We start from the raw sequence: 21,938 nt of genomic DNA, 5'->3' as shown, positions 1-21,938 counted from the left end.
TAGTTTTTAAGCCCCTTTTGAAGGCAGTTAGCCAGTTTTAAATTTTAAGTCACCTGTTGAGAGTGCACAGTCGTATCTGCAGGCGTACGCTCGGGTAGATTTCCATTTGCAGAATGTATGCAGTCGTCTTTTCGTGAAAAAGCTCTATTCCGGCAGCACTGTTCTGAAAACGTTATTAGTGCTGTGTTAAGGACCTTGAGACATGAACAAATACTTGGATTAAATAAGAGCGCTGTAATTTTAATTTATGGTCCCTTTGATTTAGGGATTCCAGCATTGAGTTTATTGAACAAGAAAGCATGATAAAAGCTGTTTTTGTTTCAGCTCTGTAGTTCACATTTACAGATGTGGCTAATCTGCAATATCTAGCCAAATTTAGACATAAGAGGTCAATAATCGAGAGAAAGATTGTTCTGGAAGACGGCTTTTCTGGAATTGATTTTAGTGAATAGATTTAAGAAATTGTAATTTTGGAAACAAGTTATAATGAATCATTCTGAAATTTTTGAAGACGTTTATCTCGAGTATTGTAAATCACCGTCGAATGTTTTTCCACTGGAAAACATTTGCTTAAACTGGACACAAATCTCAATGAAATCTCCCAAGTGTATTATAGTTTCACTAATAGTCCATAAATTTGGCTACAAACAGTTAAGCTTTAGAGTCACCTAGGTTTTAGGCGGTAGGAGCATAGTTCAGTTCTGTTTACAGTATAGGATACAGTCAAAGAAGCTGGAGAAACAGTAACAAAGGAGATTTGTTAACCTTTTAAGGGAAAATTAAAAGCATTATTCTCTGTCAGCTTGGGATAAGTGGCATAGTATGTGGAAAGTTTGTGAGTCTTCTTTTCTGATAAAATGCTGAAAAGTATTGATACTTGGTAATACCTGGCTTTTATTCATGATTTAAGTAATGCTTTCTCTATAAGGTGCCTATTATAGTGCTCATTAGCCTATAATTGTAAAAGTTCTGTAGTGTAATTACTAAAGGATATAAAACTTTAATAGTATTAATATACAAAGTTCATATTATGAACGTTAATGCATATTAAGTACGTCTGTAAAACTTTTACCAGTATAGTCTCTACATAGAAACTTGGATACAAACTTGTAAAACTTAGATTTGGGGACACATTTAAAAAGAAAGAACAAGAGGTTCTACATATCGCTGAACAGTCAGAAGATGAGACGTTCTACATATTGAATAATCAGTGTGGTGTTGTTTTGAAATTTTAAAATGCTTGTAAAGTCTTCGGAAAGAAACTAAGGGCTTTCACTTTCAAAGAAAATCTTGAGAATATTAAGTAAAGTCAAAACCATGGTAGCTTTAACATTAACACATATATTTGCTTAGGATTTTCCCCCTTTGGTCTAGATAATAAGAATCCGTAATCCTAGCCCTGCCCCACTTGCCTCCCACACCTAGCAGTCTTACAGATGCCAACTTTCATCACTAACTGAGGTGAAGCTGAACTGTTGCCAAACCAGATATTCTGCTGTAGATGTTTTCCAAACTATTAAGGGTGGCCCCAAAAGACATGGCAATAGATTCATAGCCAGTAGTGGAAGGGTTTTGCTGGATCACCATTACCGAGAGGGGCATGAGCTCTTGTTGTTAAACAATTACCTAGGGAATTTGAGAGATGTGGAGGAATTCAGTGGCTCAAAAGAGAAAACAGGTTAGAGAAGAAATGATCATAACAAAGATTATAACACTCATTTAATTCACATATTTATCAAACATCTATGTTGGCACAGAATAGATGTTTGATAAATATGTGAATTAAATTAATGAGTATTCTTTAGCCTTAGGGTATTTGCTATGTATTAGGGAAGACCTCTATTAAAAATTAAATTCAGATTAAATGGCATCAATTTGTATACCTAGCTGTGAGTCCAGAAATCTAGTGTTGATGCTGGATTTCTAAAACCACTCTTTTATTTGTGTTTTTAAGATTATTCATTTGCTTTGAGAGAGAGAAAGCATGAGTTTTGGGACGAGGCAGAGCGGGAGAGAGCGATAATCCCAAGCAGGCTCTGCGCTGTCAGCATGGAGCCCAGGGCGGGCTCGAACCCGTGAACCGTGAGACCATGACCTGAACCCAAGTTGGATGCTTAAGTGACTGAACTACTCAAGCACCACTAAAGCAGCTATTTTAAAGGAAACATTTTATTTTAAAATAACGTAAATTTTGTGCATGAGGTTTGTTTTAAGCAGAAATCTAGTTACTGAGAAAGCATGTATCAATTCATTGTGCATAATCACATTTCTGGTCAGATAGGGAAATAACTTTATATCTTAGCAGAAAGGCAACACTTCTTAAATTTTTTTAAAAAAATTTTATGTTTTATTCTTGAAGAGAGACTGAGTACAAGTGGGGGAGGGGCAGAGAGAGGGAGACACAGAATCCGAAGCAGGCTCCAGGCTCTGAGCTGTCAGCACAGAGCCCAGGAAGGGGCTCCAGCCCACAAACTGAAATCATGACCAAAACCAAAGTCAGACGCTTAACCAACTGAGCCACCCAGGCACTACAACACTGTTCTTTTTTAATAAGGAAAAGATTAAAATATTAAAAAGCAAGATAAAGAAATAGTAGCTAGCTCCATTTATTCCCCATTCTCACAAGTGAATGGAAAATATTTTAGACTGTTAATGCAAATGAAAATGTCTAGCTAGAAATGTTATACTGAAATTAAATAAAGTTCAGTGAAATGAATAGGATATAGTAAATACTATTCTACTTACTCTTTTTTGAATTAGAAATTGCAGTCAATTATTAAACTGCATTTAGGAATCCTGTGACTTTTGCTGAAAGAGAATGAGAGATGAAGGCACCAAAAATCACCATTACATAATCATTAATCGAATAAATATATATCTTATGCAACGTACTAGACCAACCCTCTTCTATGCACGGGTATTATAGTAGTGAGAGACCAAAGACAACCCTCCCCGCCTTGGAGTTTACATGCTGTGGGGATCAGATAAAAATCGAAGTAGAGTTTTGGTCAGAAGTCTTGCAGAAAAAATTAAAGGGAAAGTGAGATTTAAGAGTAGGTTTCTTCTGTGTTGTGTTACATCAGAAATTTTAGACGTACTTGCCCCTAACCAGTCGTGTGTTCTTCTGTAAATTCCTTGCCATCTCTCAATCTGCACATTTATGGAATTAAAATAATAGCTATTTTTCATCATTTATTACTATCATTTAGTAGGTACCGTTATGTATATTAGCATGTTTACTCACAACGTTGTTGTTGAGGTGTGTAAGTTGCCTTGTCCCCATTTGACACGAGCAAACTGAGGGTTAGATTAAGCAACTCGTTTGAGGACACGCACCTAGTAAAGGCAGAGGCCCAGCTCCAAGTCCCGTCTGACTGGTGCTTGCCATTATTGGGTAGTGCCCTCACTGTACTGGCTCCATGGGTTTTCGGCGGGGTCCTGTAGAGATGCGTGCTTTCCTATCGGATTGCAGGGGCTGTAGACCCCAGCCGTTGTGTGGTGGGCACTCACCACGCCTCTCACCCTGGCATTGGCCAGCGGGTGGGGTGTGGAGAGAGGGGCGTGCGGACTGGGGAGGAGGAGGGGCCGGCCGACTACCAGTCCCAGCATTCCGTGCGCCCCTCCCCTCCCCACGAAGGTCTTCATCACGTGGACAGGGACTGGGACGACGTTCTGATCGGCAACGTCCGAGGAGGGGTGCAGCCCGGCGTTGTGGGGCAAAAAGAACACCCGAAGGGCTCCCCAGACGTTGACAGTCGACGGTTTAAGACCCTGCTAGAATTTGTAAGTAAGTAAAATATATATACAACTTTTCCGTGTGTTACTATTAGATCTGAAAGCTTCTTTCGAAAGGTTTTTCCAAAACGAACCCTCCCCGCCCCCACCTCCCTACCGCAAAAACCTTAAACGGGGCAGGTTGGGGGCACATTTTTGTTTTGTAGTAGAAGAAGAGAAACAGAATCTTGTAAACAGTAAACAGATTAAGGTGGGAATAAATGTTTGGTTTGGACTTTGAGACGAGAAGCAGAATTCCTGTAAGGCTCAATGTAAACGGGAAATGACTACCAGTGCAGGTGGTGATTACTCCTTTTACCTGCGTGCCTAGCAGGATCGCCTCATTAGTTGTCGTAATCCTTATAAAGTAGTGCCACCCCCCTCCCCCACCATTTTTAACCTTAATAATTTTAAAAAGGGCAAAGTTTGAAATTTTAGTTGGACCCTACAATTATTCATTTGTTTACATATTATGTATGTATTCTCATACCCCTTGAGAAAGTTTACCCCTTTTTTCTTCCTTCAGGAAAGTATATAGACTCTAAAAACGCCGGGGGTGGCAGGAGAGGGGAAAGAACAAAGTGTATATAGTACTCTCTACTTTATCAGTAGGGCTTGTTAGACTTTATACACAGATAACAGGAGTGAGTTCTCTTAATCTGATTCTGCTTTTGTTTTAATTTTACCGGTTTTTAGATTTTTAAAACATTTTATTATAGATCTGTATGAGAAATTTTTTGTCTTTTTTTTTTTTTAAGAATTAGGGCTGTGGGATCTATCCATATTTACCAGTTTTATTTTTTAAGCACATGATTAGCATATAGATTGGTTAGTGGAAAACCATTTAATTAGAAAAGGAATTTCATGGTAGAAGAACTGAAAATCCTCTTGGAAGAGTCTACATGGATTAGAATAGTTTGAAAAACTGACATTTACTATGGACACTTTAAGTGAGCACCTTTTCTCAGTAACGTTTATTAAGCTGAAGGCAGAGTCCACAACTTGATTACCAGTTTTGCTGCTGGTTTATCACATAGGCACGAATGACTCACTTAAGCTCTATTTCATTTGTTTTCCTTACTAGCACAGAGATAACATGAACCCGAGAGCTCCTCTAACTCATGAAAACAGTAACTTATGAGTTTAGTTAATAATATTTGAGGATTATTGAGTATTTTAATAAGGTACTGTGTCTTGTGTATAATTTGTTTTTGCCTAAGAAGTTATTTTAAACTGTATACTGTGGAAATCTATGTTTCTCTGAAGTGCCTCTTGAATTTCCTGAAGGGAAGTTTAAGTTTGCTCAGGGAATCCCTGTCTGCTTTCTGCCGTTACTCATTTTGCATTTAGAATTTTAATTGTGTTAAAATTTCATTAGTGTTCTACATCTTATGACTACTCTTGTGTCCCACAAGAGGTAATTGAGCACTTTATCATAAGTTTTGTACAGCACATCAAACATTTTGTGAATAAAGAACAATGTCCCCAACATTGGTCATAAGTATAGAGTTTGGAGTCAGAGCTGAGTTTGAATTCCCGTTTTGTCTCTGTGTGACTTTATTGCTCTGATCTCCTTTCTCATCTGCAAAGTTAGACATTCATAGGGTTATTTGGAGTGTTAAATGGGATAGTTTAAGGACTCAGCAGATGGAAACTTGGGCTCCTTTCCTTTTTGCTGACACTACAGGAGTTGGTCCGTGATTTTGATAATCAAAATAGAAAGAAAATTCACCTATAATTTTAATACTTCAAAAGATCAAATTGTGGGGCGCCTGGGTGGCTCAGTTGGTTAAGCATCTGACTTCAGCACAAGTCATGATCTCAGAGTTCTTGGGTTTGGGCCCTGTGTTCTGTGCTCACAGCTCAGAGCATGGAGCCTGCTTCAGATTCTGTGTTTCCCTCTCTCTCTGCCCCTCCCCTGCTCAGTCTGTCTCTTAAAAATGAATAAACGTTAAAAACAAAAGAGCAAATTGTTTTATATATATATACATATACACACACATACATATTGTGTATATATGCATATATATACACACATAACTCTGGTTTAGCCCTTGACCATGGGCATGCATAATGTGAATGCAATAACCTTTTTTGCAGAAAGTCAAGTTTAAAAGATTGGTTTGTTAACTTCTGTTTTGTTTTAATTCTATAAATAGAGCTGTCTGGCTCTGCCTTTATTCTGATCTACTAGTGAAGAAACAGCAGAATTTTCTTTTAGTACAGTTTCCTCTTGCTCTCCTCATTTCAAAAAATACAATCTTGGGGTGCCTGGATGGCTCAGTTTGGTTAAGCGTCTGACTTCAGCTCAGGTCATGATCTCCCGATCCATGAGTTCCAGCCCTGCACTGGGCTCTCTGGTGACTGCTCAGAGCCTGGAGCCTACTTTGGATTGTGTGTGTGTCTCTCTCTCAAAAATAAACATTAAAATAATAATAAAAGTAATAAAAATCTCTAGTGCACTTTTATTTAATAGTTAAATAGTTTTTGAGGGCTTCTTGTATGCTCTCATTATGGCAAATGCTGCACTAATATTAGCTGTTTAAACCTTTACAGTGCCTCTTTCCTCTAGGTAGTGTTACTCCTTTTTGTGGGTAAGAAAACAAGACATAGAGAAGAGTTCAAGTCAGATGCTGGAGCAGTCAGCTACCGCCTAGGCAGTCTTCACCTCAGAGGACAGTACTGCAAGGGATTTATATTTGCAGCTTCTGTGTGTGTACGTTAGGTCATATATGTAGACAGGAATTGATCCTGAAGGCTGACTTAAAACTTCTTTGTATTAAAGTAACAGTATTTGTAACTACTGTGACCACATTAAAAACATATTTTATAGGAAAATGGTGAAGGATAGAGAAGTGTTGAGTGCCTGAACAGATGATGCATTTATCTATATTAATTTTTTCAATGAAAGTATGATTTATATACAAGATGAATTATTGAGTAAACTTTTTAAAATTAGAGATAAACTGTCAGTTTATAGTGCCAGAAAACTATTCTTTAAAGTAGTGTTTCTCAAACTTTGTGGTGAAACATTGGAATGATCTGGTGAGCCTCTTAAAACACAAACTCCTGCACCAGCCTCTCAAAAATTCTGGTTTAAGTCGGTTTGGGGTGGGGCCCAAGAATTTGCATTTCTAACATGCTCCAACATGACAATGATGGTTTCCAGTTAATGAGTTTACTAAGGCAACAAATGTCAGTGGTGGCTGTCAAAATTGTTGGCATGACAGTGAAACTGGTTTTTCAACACTCTCCTTTGATAAAAAGAACTAAGATTTTTGGAGACATAGACGACTCCAGGGCTGGGACAGGGAGCCTGGAACATCTTGTAGTGCTTGAAATTCAAGGAAGTGCTCAAACAAGTTTAGAGGCCTGGTTGAAAGGACACAGGAGCCAACTTGAAGGAGCTCCTAATGGCCAAAGTTGGAGCAACAAAATGAATGCAAAAACGTTACACAAACCCAAGTTGAGGATCATTAGACAAAATAAGTGACCGTTACTTTTCAAAAAGGTGTGAAAGTCACAAAGACTAAGAAAGTATAAATTACAGGCTGAGGAACTGTCACAGTTTGGAGATGCGGAGAATTAACAATTAAATGCAATATGAGATCCCAGGTTGTACCTGGAACAGAAAAACGACATTAATGGAGAAACTGGTGAAATTTGAACAAGTCTGTAGTTTATCTAACTGATTTTTACCAATCTTTTTTGGTTTTTATGAATGTACTTTAATTTTATGAGATGTTGACTTTAGGAGAAACTAGATAAAAATATAAGAGAACTCTACAGTATTTTTGCAGTTTTTCTTGTAAGTTTAAAATTAGTTCAAGGAGTGCTTAGCTGGTTCTCAGTTGGTAGAGTGTACAACTCTTGATCTTGGGAGTTGTGAGTTTGATCCTCATATTGGGTGTAGAGATTATGTAAAAATAAAATCTTAAAGAATATATATATCATTAAGGTGCCTGGCTGGCTCAGTCATTAGAGCATGGGACTCTTGATCTTGGGGTTTTGAGTTCATGTCCCATGTTGGGTGTGAGATTACTTAAACATCTTTAAAAAAATTAAATGTATTAAAAAGAAAAAGTTTAATAAAATGTGTTGTCTTGATGTAGATAGTAAAGGTAGTTAGCGGAGTTGAGTTAAAACTGGGAATCCATTAGTGTACCCAGATTTTAGCAAACTCTTTGACCCTTGGTGCATTGCTTACCGCCGCTACTTAGTCCACCTAAATCTGAGATAACAAGTCAAGGGATTTGGGAGGGACGAAGAAGGGTAAAAAGGGTAAGAAGGAAAGGAAGTTTCTTTACTCAGAAATATGTGTAATATTTGAACTATTCCAGGCATTTAGTCCTTATTTAAGAAACCATTACCTAAGGAAGTAAGTGGAGTACTTTTTTTTCTTATTTTAGTACTTTTTCAAATTCCCCTTCAAAAATATGGAAGTACCAGTTAATAGAAATACTGGGAAGTTGTGGGAAATTGTGAAAATAATACAACATATTAAGACAGCAAATATGGTGCAGAGGAGTGATCAAGACTTAGAGACTCTCAGAAATTTAGTTTGAAATACAGACAAATAGCTTGTATAAGTAAGTAATACCTAAGCTTGGCACTGGGTCCCACTATTGAAAGGTGCATATTAACCTTAAAGGTTTGATTGCTGGTGTTTGAAACTGAAACTGTAGACGGAACTTGAACCATGGCATTTGGTCCCTTAGGGCAAGGTCAGTTGAAATGTACCAATAAATGGCTAAAGCAGTTGTTCCCCTTTAAGGTATGCTAGCCATCCACACATACACCTGTTTTGTCTGTCAGTTTCTGGGGTGAGAGGAGAACATTCTGCAGCTGTTTTCTAACTCAGGATTGTATTTTGTTGTTCGGCCTGTGTGTCTTCATAAGAAGGGAACAGTGTATGTGTAAGTAGCGCTGAAGATTGTCATCCATATGTCTTTACTGATCTCAAGACTGCCAAATTAGAGCTAGTTCCTCACAAAACAATCTGAAGATTTTAAGGAGCATTTATTTTCATAATAAATTTTTAACAAAATTACTTTAGATTATGTGAATTTAAAAAGAAGTTCCTTTTTTTGCCCATAATCTATCTAAATTCCAAACTAGTTGCAAAATATGAAACATGAAAGATTTGAGTTTGTGCATGAAACATATCAGAGATATTGTCTTCTACAAAAATAGGTATTTTTGGTTATTGGTTAGCCTTAGAATATTATACTCCATGGAAAAAAATATTCAAAATACGAATTCAGGGTTTAAAGCATTTACATTTTTTCTGTGTTTTTTTTTAATGTTTATTTTTTTTACTGTTTATTTTTGAGACACCCTGAGCATGAGCAGGGGAGGAGCAGAGAGAAAGGGAGACACAATCTGAAGCAGGGTCTAGGCTCTGAGTTGTCAGCACAGAACCCGACGCAGGGCCCAAACCCACGAAATACGAGATCATGACCTAAGCGAAAGTTGGACGCTTAACCAACTGAGCCACCCAAGTGCCCTTGTGTTTCTGTCTTTTGATTTTATATATCATGTGGAGAGTTTCCTAAGGCTGTAGTTTAAGGGATATGTTCGCCTGGAAAAGCCACCACAATTCTGACTCAGTCTGAGACTTAGATTTTCATATGATAAAAAGAATGAGAGAATTTTTGTCTGTCAAAGGCAGATTTGAGTTTGCTTACTAACATCCATTCAGGAAATCGTTAAGAATAAAATAATACCAAAATATTTAGTGAAGGTAATTAATATGTATCAAGCTGCCATTATCAGTAGATATAAATTTCAGTGGATTAAATAGAGTTGCATTTTCATTTTTCAATTAAAGTGTTGTGTTCTAAATTTTCTTCTAATAAAGTTCCAGGAAGAATTAAACATTTACTTTAGTTCTTACAAAAAAAAAAAAGAAAACACCTGATTTGTGTTTTTCTTTTGTATAGCATTTGTGCAGTAGAGAAACTTTTTTTTTTACTTAAAAAATGTTTTTAATGTTTTCTTTTTTTTTTCATTTATTTCTGAGAGAGAGAGACAGCATGAGCAGGGGAGGGTCAGAGAAAGAGCGAGACACAGAATCCCAAGCAGGCTCCAGGCTCCGAGCTAGCAGAGAGCACAGAGCCCGACGCAGGGCTCGAACCCACGAACGGTGAGATCATGGCATGAGCCAAAGTTGGACGCTTAACCGACTGAGCCACCCAGGCACCCCGAGAAACTCTTTAAACTTTGGCTTTTACCAACTACTGCTGTTGGTTAAAATATTTGTTTGAAAACCTTGCTGCTTCTGTGGGCCTTGCAGAATTTTCCATGAACTCTACATGCAATCTTCTTGTATCTATTTGAAGATGCTTAGCCTTTACCTAAAGCTTTGTTTCCATTCTGCATTACCTAGACATGTAGAAGTCCTGTAAGATTTTCTCTGTGTATCCATAGTGCATGGCTTTGAGCCTAGTACATGGTTGTTTTCCTCAGTAACTTAAAAAAAAAATTATGTTTAATAATCAGTAGAGTAATGGTGGTTCTCAAGGTATTTTCAGTATTTCTACAAGCCTGATAGTAATCCTATTACTTTAAATCAGCTGCTAGTAATGGAATTGAGAAGGGAAACGAATCTAGAGTATCTAAATCTTTCCAACTTTATGATAGAGACATTTTGAATATTTATCTGTAATTTAAAATACTGAAAATTTCTAAACCAGGGCTAGTAACACTATCTTCTTTTCTTGTTAGAAGTTCTGACTGGCAGATTGACATTGGCAGATGTCTAATAAATTTTTTTAATGTTTATTTTATTTTTGAGAGACAGAGAGAATGTGTGTGAGAGGGCGAGTGGCAAAAAGATAGCGAAACAGAATCCAAAGCAGGCTCCAGGCTCTGAGCTATCACCACGGAACCCGGTGCAGGGCTTGAGCTCACGAACCCTGAGACCATGACCCAGGCTAGAGTTGGACACTTAACTGACTGAGCCACCCAGGTGCCCTATGATGTCTAATTAAGCTCAGTTGGTTAAGTGTACGACTGCAGCTCAGATCATGATCTCGAAGTTCGTGGGTTCAAGCCCCGCATTGGGCTCTTGTGCTGACAGCTAGCTGTTTCAGATCCTGTATCTCCGTCTTTCTCTGACCATCCCCTGCTCATGCTGTTTCTCTCTCTCAGAAATAAATAAAGCATTAAAAAAAAAAGATGTCTAATAAAAAAGAAAATGAAATTATAACAGGAATGCTGATTGTCTAGACATCCTTCCAAAATGAGATCTGAAGAGGGGTGTGGTAGGAGTAAAAATTGCATTTGGTAGTAAAATGATTGGGAACCATTAACACATAATGGGTTTGAACTACATCAGATTCTTTTGGAGTCTAAAAATAATCTTTCTTGAAAAAAGAGCACATGTGTACATAAAACATTGTGTATATAATTTCAAGGGATGCAGGACCACCTAAACCTATCCTAGATCTTATTGTCAGAAAGTGGAAAATTGTGATAGGTGATTTTCTCCACCCCTACCTCAGTATATGCACACCATTGAAGAGTAGCAAACAGCTCATATGAAGGGGCTTTTTGTTTTATTTACTTATCTTTTAAAAAAATTTTTTTATGTCTTTATTTTATTTTGAGAGACAGAAACAGAGCAAGCAGGCGAGGAGCAGGGAGAGAGGGAGACACAGACTCTGAAGCAGGCTCCAGGCTCTGAGTTGTCAGCACAGAGCCCGATGCGGAGCTCAAACCCACAGACTGTGAGATCATGACCTGAGTCAAAGTCAGACGCTTAACTGACTGAGCCACCCAGGCGCCCCAGAAGGGGCTTTTTAAAGCTTAACTGTTAACTACTTCAAAAAGGCCATGTCTTATAGTAGCTCAGAGTATAGTCTGTGAAACCAGTTTGCCTGGATTCAAATACTGATTTCTCTGCAAATCAGTGTGACCTTTGCAAGTTGCTCAGCCTCTCTGGTTCCTTGCCATAAAATTGATTATTCTAAGGATTGCATGAGTTAATACATGTAAAGTGCTTCTGGGTGTTAGTTATTGTTAGTAAGCATTGTTGTCTCACAGAGGACTACTATTGAATATCTGTCCAAGTGAGGTTCTCTGGGCTACAACTTAACTCAGAGGAAGGATTCCTTTATCTAATTTAGCATAAAGGTACTATATGAAATAATGTGCCTTCACAAAGATGCATGCCTTTATGAGAGCATGCCTAGGTAAACTTTCTTTTCCATATCAGCATTAGGTAGGCCTCTCTTATTTCTGTGAAGGGAGAGTTGCTTACAATTTTATAAGAAAAACTAAGCTCTGTGCTTTTTTTTGTCCTCAAGGTATTAGTCACTCTCTGGGCAAAGTAACTGCTGCTGCTCTTCTTGTCCACAATGTGAAATTTTGGTTTTGCCTATTAATATTTTTCTAGCCCATTACTGTTTCTACTCTGCTCTTTTTTAAAATTATAACATTGAATAGAGATTGAATGTAAGCTATTAGGTTTTATGATACACTGAACCGTTTACCTCCAAAGAGTGAAAAAAAATATTTGTGATGATCTTTGAAATACTCTGGATACCCTTCCCAATCCCATCCGCTTTCCTCTCCCATCAAAGGTAATAATTATCCTTGGGCTTATTCTTTTCCTTTTAGCTTTATTGAATATTTATTCCTAAATAATATATTGAAACTTTATGTAAATGGAAACTATATAAGTTTGTGTGTGGGGGGGTGTTCTACTTTTAATTTTTTTAGGTTAATATTAGGTTAGTTTTTTTAGGTTTAATTTTTTTAGCTGAGTTTCAGCTGTGTATGTATGTACGCAATACAGGCATACTTCGGAGACTAGTGAGGGTTTTTTCCCTACCATTGTAGTCAAGCAAGTATCTCAGTAAAGTAAGTCAAATCAAATTTTTGGTTTCCTGTGCATATAAAAGTTACACTTATACTGTAGTACATTAATGTTGCAGTACTGTAGTACATTAATTACGCAATAGCATTATGGTTTTTTAGTGTACATATTTTTATACTTTATACCATATACCTTTATGTCTATATATTTTACTGCTAAAAATTGCTAACCGTTATTTGAGATTTTAATGAGTCATAATCTTTTTGCTATTGGGAGGGTCTTACCTTTTTTTTTATATCATTTATTGTCAAATTGGCTTACATATAACACCTCGTGTTCATCCCAGCAAGTGCATGGAGAGTCTTACGTTGATGTTGATGGCTGCTGACCGATCAGTTTGGTGGTCGCTGAAGGTTGGGATAGCTGTGGCAGTTTCTTAAAAAACAACAGAGAAGTTTGATGCATCCATTGATTCTTCCTTTCATGAATGATTTCTCTGTACCATAGTGATGCTGTTTGGTAACATGTTACCCACACCAGAATTTCTTTTCAAAATTGTAGTCAGTTCTCTTAAACCCTGCTACTGCTGTATTAACAGCGTTTATGTAATATTCTAAGTCTTTTGTTGTCATTTCAACAATCTTCACAGGAGTAGATTCCATGTCAAGAAACTACTTGCTTTTGCTCAACCATAAGAAGCAACTCCTTCATTCGTTAAAGTTTTATTATGAAATTACAGCAAGTNATGTCAAGAAACTACTTGCTTTTGCTCAACCATAAGAAGCAACTCCTTCATTCGTTAGTTTTATTATGAAATTACAGCAAGGCACTCACATCTTCAGACTTTACTCCTAATTCTAGTTCTCTTGCTATTTTCTCCCACATGTACAGTTACTTCCTCCACTGAAGTCTTGAACCTCTTGATCATCTATGAGGATTGTCAGTCATCTCTGAGGATTGGGATCCACTTCTTCCAGAATCCCATTAATATTGATATCTTGGCCTCTTCCCATCAATCAGGAATGTTCTTAATAGCATCTAAAATGGTGAATCATTTCCAGAAAGTTTTCAATTCACTTTCCCCAGATCCATCAAAGAAATCATTCTCTGTGGCAGCCATAGCCTTAGAAAACATACTTTTGAAATAATAAAACTTGAAAGTCTAAGTTACTCCTTGATTCATAGACTGCAGAATGAACGTTGTGTTAGCAAGCTCAAAAGTAACATTAATCTCATTGTACATACCCGTCAGAGCTCTTGGGTGACCAGGTGCCTTGTTAATGACCAGTAATATTGTGAAAGAAATCTCTTTGAGCGCAAGTAGGTCTCAGCAGTGGGCGTAAAATATTTGGTAAGCCATGCTGTAAACAGATGTGCTGTCATCCATGTTTTGTTTCATTTATATAGCAAAAGCAGGATAGATTTAGCATAATTCTTAAGGACCCTAGGATTTTTGGAATGCATTTTAAAAAAGGGGGAAAAAAAAACCCTTTGCTTCACCTTTGAGTCACCAGCTGCATTAGGCCCTAACATAAGAGTCAGCCTGTCCTTTGAAGGTTTAAAGCCAGGCATTGATTTTTTTTTTCTAGCTGTCAAAGTCACAGATGGCATCTTTCAATAGAAGACTGTTTTCAGTCTGCATTGCAAACCCATTGTTAGTGTGACCACCTTCAGTAAGTAAGTGAGCTAGATCTTTGAGATCATTTGCTGCGGCTCCTACATCGGCACTTGCTGCTTCATCTTGCACTTGGATGTTACAGAGATGGCTTCTTTCTTTAAACCTCATGAACTGACCTCTGCTAGCTTCATACTTCCCTTGTGCAGCTTTCTCACCTCTCTCAGCCTGCATAGAATTAGACAGGATTTTGCTCTGGACGAGGCTTCGGCTTAAGGGAATGTTATGGCTGGTTTGATCTTCTATCCAGACCACTCAGACTTCCTCTATATCAGCAATAAGGCTGTTTCACTTTCCTATCCCTTGTGTGTTCACTGGACAGCATTTTCTTCCAGAACTTCCTTCACATTCACAATTCCAGTGTTTGGTTAAGAGGCCTCGTTTTCAGTCTATCCGCTTTCTATGTGCTTTTCTCACTAAGCTAAATCAATTCTANCTGGACAGCATTTTCTTCCAGAACTTCCTTCACATTCACAATTCCAGTGTTTGGTTAAGAGGCCTCATTTTCAGTCTATCTCCGCTTTCTATGTGCTTTTCTCACTAAGCTAAATCAATTCTGCTTTTGATTTAAAATTAGAGATATGCAGCTCTTCCTTTCACTTGAACGTTTAGGGGCCATTGTATGGTTATCAATTGGCCCAATTTCAATATTGTTGTGTCTTAGGCAATAGGGAGGCCTGAGAAGAGGAAGAGAGATGGAGGAACAGCCAGTCAGTGAAGCAGTCAGCACACACATGACATTTATTACAGTTCACGGTCGATAATAATAATGAGAAAATTTGAAATATTGTGGGGATTTCCAAAATATGACACAGAGATATGAAATGAGCAAATGCTGTTGGAAAAATGATGGTGATAGACTTCTTGATGTAGGGTTGCCTCAAACCTTCCATTTTTAAGAAATGCAGTTATCTGAGAAGCACAGTAAAGGAAAGTGCAATAAAACAGGATGTGCCTGTACTTCGATTTATTTATCCATGGTACTGTTGATGGCCATTTTGGCTGTTTGGCTACTATACACAGTACTACCATGAATATTTTCATTCATATTTTCAAATATAGATGTGCAAATTTTCTAGGGTATATACCTAAGAGTGGAATTACAGAGTTATAGGAAATGCACATCTTCAACTTTACTAGATAATGCCGAATTAATTCCAAAGTGGTTGTACTAATTTATTCTCCTACTGTTAGAGTGTAAGGATTCAAGTTATTTGTTCTTCCCATTTATGTTTATTGGGCACACACAGCAGTAAGTAAAAAGCCAAAAAGCCCTATTCTCAGGGAGTTTATATTTTAGTAGCGAGAGATAGCCAAAATATTTACTGTATCAAAATGGAAACAACAAAGCAAGGAGAGGGGATGTTATCTCAGCTGCTCTTGGACCCATATGGGGATTAGAGACTTAAGGGGATAAAGTACAGCCCGGAAGCCCTGGGCTTTGTTCAGTGGTCAGCATAAACAGAGATAGAGGTATGATGAGATTGGTTGGGCCTTATGCTTTCAAGCTGATAATGATAGTGAAGCTGTGGGTGGGGCGTGGGAGGGGGTTTGAGAATCTCACTAGGAGCATTTCAGGAGACCCTCTTCACCTATTAGTGGTGAAGCTTAAGAATGAGGGAGGAGGCTGGTGATGAGTAATCTTATTCTGATCACTTGGTGCTTTGGGGGCCCCTTTAGACTCTTGCCCATGGCAGTTTAGAGGATCAGGGGAGGGCTGTCTTTTCTAAAACATAAGGAGCACTAGAGTTTCAAATTCAGGAATACCTGGGTCTCTAGTGCTTTGTTGACTCATGAAGTTGAGGATCGAAGGTTGGGGGAAAGGTGGTTTTATTTTGAGTACTTGGAGCTTTAGGGCTCCCTCTTGACACTGCCAGTGGAGATGTGGAATCCTGGGGGAGGGGTGGTTTTGCCTAGAGTGTGCAGCCCCCATTGTCAGACTTGTTAATTTTTGCCAGTCTGGTGGATGTGAAGTACTGTCTTGTGCTTTCAATGGCATATTCCCGTTTCACTCCAAAAATCCACAATTCCTTACTTTTCAGTGTTAGACTTAGCCATATAACTTTAGTAACTTTTATCTTGAGCCCCACGCTTGTGTGGCTTTATTCATCTGTTCCATGTCTAGACCTGCAAGATTTCCCAATTCAGTAACTGAAACTTATTTTGGTGGCTCTTGTCAGTGGACCCTCAGGGAAATTGTTATGTTCACTGTTGTCACCATAAAGGTTGTTAAGTCAGGATCCCTGCATCCCTTCTGTTCACTTTGCCTGAGGAAATGAATTGGTAGTCCACACCCATCCATTGTTACCTAACCTCAAAAAATACATCAGTATATCTACTGACTCTCTCACCGCATCTGGGGCTCCCATCAGAATAGGAGCCCTGTGTTGCAGCACTGTCAGAAACTCTTCAGTTATTACCTTTTAAACTTGCCATTTTAAAATCTGAGAATCACAGCTACTGCTGATAGTTTGCAAGGAAAATGCTTTGGCTAAACCACAACTAAGGCTGTCACTCCTCAGCTTTTCGGGTCAGCACACGCCTTCCCCAGTGTCCCTTAGTGCTCTCACAGGATCAAGCCTCAGAACTCACAAAACACTGCAGAAAAGCCAGGTGTAACATACACTGGTGTATTCTGACATGTAGTACTTTCTAGGTGGAAATGTAGTTGTCCCATACATCCCTACCTTATTTACTTGCTGCATTCAGTGTCATGAAGGAGTACAAAAATGATGATAGTATCTATAAATTTCAACTGATTTTCTAATATTTTCCAAGAATTGCTCAGGACTATTGATGTGCATAAACCTATAAAGGTAGATGTGGATAATAAGACCTGTCCCTCCTGGTTTCTTTTTCATCCTTCAAAAGGATCTCCTCCAGCTTCCTATAGTTAGCTTTTAAGAATATTTCCTGATGATTTTACAAGCATTTTCCTGGATGATTGAAGTCTGTTGTAGAAAAGCTGTCACCATTGTTAATGTTATCCCACACATTACAGGAATATCGTATATGTCACCCATTTCACAGAAGAGATACACAAGAAATTTCAAAGTTTTACCAGATTAAACACGATTATACAGACTTTATTGTTACTAAAATGCAAAAGGAGTTAGCAAAAATAAATCTAGTCCTAAAAATATAAAGCTAGTACAAATCTGAAATGAACCAAAATCTTTCCTAATGCCCAAAATAAGCATAAGAGTAGCTCCCAACAGATAAATTGGTTTGAACCCACATGAAATGATCATGGAGAAACCCACAAGACAACTCTCATCCACCGTGACTGGCTCAGATGATTTCCAGATGCATGTTTCTAATATTGTGAGCAACTCAAAGCCCATATGAGTCGTCTGAAGTTTTATCATTTACAGGTTTGTGAAGCATTTCCAGACCCTCCAACCAACTCAACATCAGCTACTTCTCTGTGACTGGGTCCTGATTAAGGTCCTCCCACGAAAGACTTCATTGGATCCACGCTCAAGAGGACTCTACCAGGTTTTCCTGAACCCCCTCCATCGCTGTAAAGTGCCAAGGCCTTAAGACTTGGGTACGTGTGTTACAACAGCAAGCGCCAGCGTCCACAAAAGACCCATTGGACCTGTCAGCTCCTCTGTTTCACCAAGCAGATGTAATAATTTACCAGCAAAGCAGAGTAAGCCAAGTGCCTCTGCATGATACCACCAGCTGATAACACACAAGAAAAACAACTAATTTAGACTAGAGCCCTATCTTTTCTTGAGAAGCTTGGATTTCAAGGAACTATTCTGAGATCTGTGCTGCTAATAAGTGACTGACAACATTATAGACTGATTGGTCCCTGGGTTCAGAGACTTGAGTTGCAATTGAGTGAAAAATAGACAACGAAATCTTGAAGAATTGCACGGAGGTGCAAGCCAAATTTAACTCTGGTCACCAAGTATTGTTGGTTGGACTGAGAAATTGCTAAACCAGACCTGTAATAGGACTGGTTATTTGGGTATCTCTGTCACTGTTGCCTCTTACTGTTACATTGCTTTCTGTGTTGTTTCTCTAGGCCCAGATGTTCTCAGATAATTCACATTGCCCTGACTGTGGACAACAGTGGTTCCCTAGTTTAGAACTAGGCCATTGGTTGTACCAGACTGAACTTGTTGAAAATGAATGTTACCAAGTATTCTTAGACCGTATTAACAGAGCTGATTATTGCCCTGAGTGTTACCCTGATAACCCTGCTAATAGAAGTCTTGTTCTTCCTTGGTCTTTCCCACTTGAGTGGGCTCCTCAAAATCTTACCAGATGGACCTTTGAAAAAGCTTGCCACCCATTTCTTCTGGGTCCTCCTCTGGTTAGAAAAAGGATTCATGACTCTAGAGTAGCTGGTTTTAACCCTGCATTGCAGTTAATCTTGACGAGAACAGATAAAACCTTGAACAAAAAACTTGGCCAAAACAAATAACTTCTTAAACATTCGAAATCATGGAGACTCTAGAGTTTTGTATGAGTAGCCCAAGGAAGATGGAAAAAAGACTCTTTCTAAATATGATATAGACCATCACTACCTTGGGGATCTGATTAAATTGTTGGATTTGCTCCCATGGTCTACACATACTTTGTTCAGCATGAATTTAGTCAGTATTCTCGCCAGACTGTTCATCTAGAACCAGTTTAATCCATGTTCCTTATGTTTTGGAATTAGCTTACCCCTCCTAGAAAGTTCCATAGCCTTATGTGGACATATGACAGGGTAGTTCTGGAGGAGAAGCCCTATACTGTGTGTACCTTAATGATACTTCTAGTGATAACTTTTGTGGGAAAGCATCCTTATAGCTGGATTGTAGATTATTCCAGTAAAACAACTAGATATTTTAATAAGAAGCTACATTGTTCTAAATTCCATCTGTTACGCATTAACCAGTGGTAACACATAGATTATACAAAAATATGCAGAAGTACTATTATCTATACTCGGCTCTACATAAGCAAAGACTATCCTGTCTTTGTGGTGACAGAATGTCTTCCTCTACAAATGGCAAAGTACTTCTACGATGATAGGAGATAGATGATGAAAGGAGTTAATCAAGCTTGACTTCATAGATACTATGAACAGTCTAGGGAAAGCATCTCTCTCAGAACTAAGAATGTTTTGCTGTACATTGATCACATTCTGGCCTTCACTTGTTTATGAGAATCATGGAACCACAGTATAGGAGAAACTTAGAAAAAATCTGTTGAAAACATCTCAGAGGCCACTGAACAATTTTAAAATTCCTCTTAAGATAGTAGATAACTCAGTGCTTGTGTAGGAGCTCAACAATGTTCGTAAGGTCCCAGGCTCTTTCTGTTCTTTCCCGCTGAGATCCTTATCATGGTGGCTTTTTGTCCTTATAGTTGTTACCCAGTGAGTACAGTGTGGCCATTGCTGTTCCAGACATTTCATTCCTGATCAAAGGCTGGAAGTAGGAAGCAGAATGATTTTTCCTTTCAAGTCTCTGTCTTTTATTTGGGAAAAAAGCTTTCTCCAAAGTCCCTTGCACATTTTCTTCTATCTCGTTAGAAGATACTGGTTCACAAGGGAGCCTGAGAAGCCTGGCAGAGGGGAATGGGGTGAGCAATGTCTGGGTAGGACATCTTGTGTCCCCTAATAAAATCAGGGCTTTTTTAGGAAGGGAGAAGTGAGGAATGGATGGCTGTTGGAATGCAACAAATGCCTGCCACATGTTGTGCAACCCGAAGTTATTTGTTAGTCTGTATAAAGGATGTACCCTGGAGACCTACCCTGTATCTGCCTTATGTCTATCCAAATGGAAGTTCTCTCCTGTTACATTGCTGAATAAACTGTGTGGACTGCTAAATTGAGTGAAGACTAGTTAGTTTATCATTAACCCTTGGTTAACAACTCCCTTCACTATCCTAAAGCTCTTTCTAAAAAGTGAAATTCTATTTAGAGATACTGCTTTTGATCAATAGTATTGTCCCCTAAATGTTTTCAAACACATACTGACAAACACTCTACATATGTGCAATTTTAAGTATCAGCAAAATGTTTTAACCAGATTGTTTTAACTAATCTCTCCCTTAAATAGTAGAAGAAATTAAGTGGATTTGTACTGTTGATTTTCACACCAATACCTGGATGAGCTTGTCAAGATACGCAGATATCTTGATCTCACAGAAATTTTGATTCCTTAGGTTGCTTGTGGAGCCCAGGAATCTGCATTTATAAATCATGCTGCAGGAGATTCTTAGGCACGTGCTGTATGGATACTTTGAGAAGCACAGTGGCAGCACCTCCGTGGTGTTTAGTTATCTGGCTTTAAAAGGAAGGAAACTGGGGCACCTGGGTGGCTTAGTTGGTTAAGTGTCTGACTTTCGCTTAGGTCATGATCTCACGGTTCGTGGGTTTGAGCCCCACATCGGGCTCTGTGCTGACTGCCAGCTCGGAGCCTGGAGCCTGTTTCAGTCTGTGACTCCCTCTCTCTCTCTGACCCTCCCCTGTTCATGCTGTCTCTCTCTCTCTCTCTTCTAGAAATAAATAAAAAACATTAAAAAATAAATAAATAAAAGGAAGGAAACTGCGTACTCACGATACTGCGAGGTAGTGATAATTATTGTACTTTGCAGGTGACATATAAAGAGGTTTCATGTCAGACTAAAGGTTGCTGTTGACATATCCGATTATAAGTCAGTCACATTTTTCTCAAGGTATAAATATGTTCTAAAATTAATTCTCAAGACAAATGATCTAGAGAGTTATCCAACATTTCAGATTATGTGAGCCGAATTAATCTATTTCCATACTGGCAGAGTTGGTTGATGCTGCTACTTGTATATAATGATGGCCATTTTAAAAATGACTTTTGTGACTACTTCCTGTTACTTTATGGCAGACTTGGGAGTGGAAGGTTAAGAGAAAAATGCTGGGGTAGCCTGGGAAGGAAATATCTACTGAAGAGGAGGTTATCTGGGTTGTGCAGGACTGACTTAAGATTCATCTCTAAGTGATAGGAGAAGGAATCCCAGGCAAGCAGGCAGGCATAAAAGAATTCCATGGAATCCAAAGAGTATGTGGCAATCAGCATGCTACATATATCTGTAAGAGTGAGATGAACCATATGCACTTCTGTCTCTTCAGACTTCCCTGATAGCCCCTGATTCTCCGTGAAATCTTAACACAGCTTGAAAACTGCTTGTTACAGAGGAAAAACAATGGCTTTTGCAGCCAGTTGACCTGTGTTCATCTTTGAATTCTGGCACTATTAAATGACTTTGGGCATTTTAACCTGTCTCTCTTCAGTTTCTTCATCTGTCACATAGTGCAGTGATAACCTAGCTAATACTGTTTCGGGGTTGAATATGATAGTATATNGTAGTGTCATGGTTAAAAGTTTGGGTCCCACAGTCAGACTGAGTTCAAATCCTGACTCTGCCTTTACTAGTGTGTTCTTGGGTAAGGTTCTTAACCTCTCTGTATGTCAGTTTCCTTGTCTGTAAAATAGTAAGACTATTAATATTCCATACATCATAAGACTATTGTGAAGATTAAATGAATTAATACATGAAATGCTTTGGATGCTGCTTGGCATAAAGAAGACAATAAATGTTAGCTATATATTTTTGTGGTATATGTTTTATATATTGTAGCCACAGCAGAAGTATAAATTATTTGAGGGCCAAGATACCTGCTTT

General features: G+C 38.4%; 2 protein-coding genes and 1 long non-coding RNA gene across 7 annotated transcripts in view; 2 read left to right on the top strand and 1 right to left on the bottom strand.

Annotated features, from left to right (window-relative positions):
* Window positions 1–20,104, top strand: part of LOC144230869 (torsin-1A-interacting protein 2) — a 21,234-nt gene extending 1,130 nt beyond the window's left edge. For 2 of the 5 annotated variants that reach the window (XM_077763220.1, XM_077763222.1), the window contains exon 2: window positions 17,645–20,104. In XM_077763220.1, coding sequence (XP_077619346.1) covers window positions 18,313–18,708 — 396 coding nt within the window. In that variant the 5' untranslated portion in view covers window positions 17,645–18,312 and the 3' untranslated portion in view covers window positions 18,709–20,104. Of the gene's footprint in view, window positions 1–3,694; window positions 3,788–9,824; window positions 9,920–17,644 lie in introns of those variants that run through there. The other 3 variants (XM_077763219.1, XM_077763218.1, XM_077763221.1) reach the window with 3 other exon arrangements.
* Window positions 2,371–3,646, bottom strand: LOC144230871 (uncharacterized). The gene is made up of 3 exons (XR_013334904.1): window positions 3,337–3,646; window positions 2,746–2,808; window positions 2,371–2,472 (listed from the first exon to the last, which is right to left on the bottom strand). It is a non-coding gene; the product is annotated as an uncharacterized LOC144230871 (long non-coding RNA).
* The window catches only part of LOC144230867 (torsin-1A-interacting protein 2-like), a 35,418-nt gene continuing 17,176 nt past the window's right edge, over window positions 3,697–21,938 (top strand). Inside the window, exon 1 of the mRNA XM_077763214.1 lies at window positions 3,697–3,787. The gene's annotated coding sequence lies outside the window, so the exon portion shown is untranslated. The remainder of the gene's footprint in view (window positions 3,788–21,938) is intronic.

The sequence above is a fragment of the Crocuta crocuta genome, unplaced genomic scaffold (genome assembly GCF_008692635.1).
Source record: "Crocuta crocuta isolate KB4526 unplaced genomic scaffold, BGI_CrCroc_1.0 scaffold3, whole genome shotgun sequence".
Classification (NCBI taxonomy): domain Eukaryota; kingdom Metazoa; phylum Chordata; class Mammalia; order Carnivora; family Hyaenidae; genus Crocuta; species Crocuta crocuta.
Note: the sequence above shows the minus strand (reverse complement) of the source record. Positions and strands in the feature narration are given on the sequence as shown.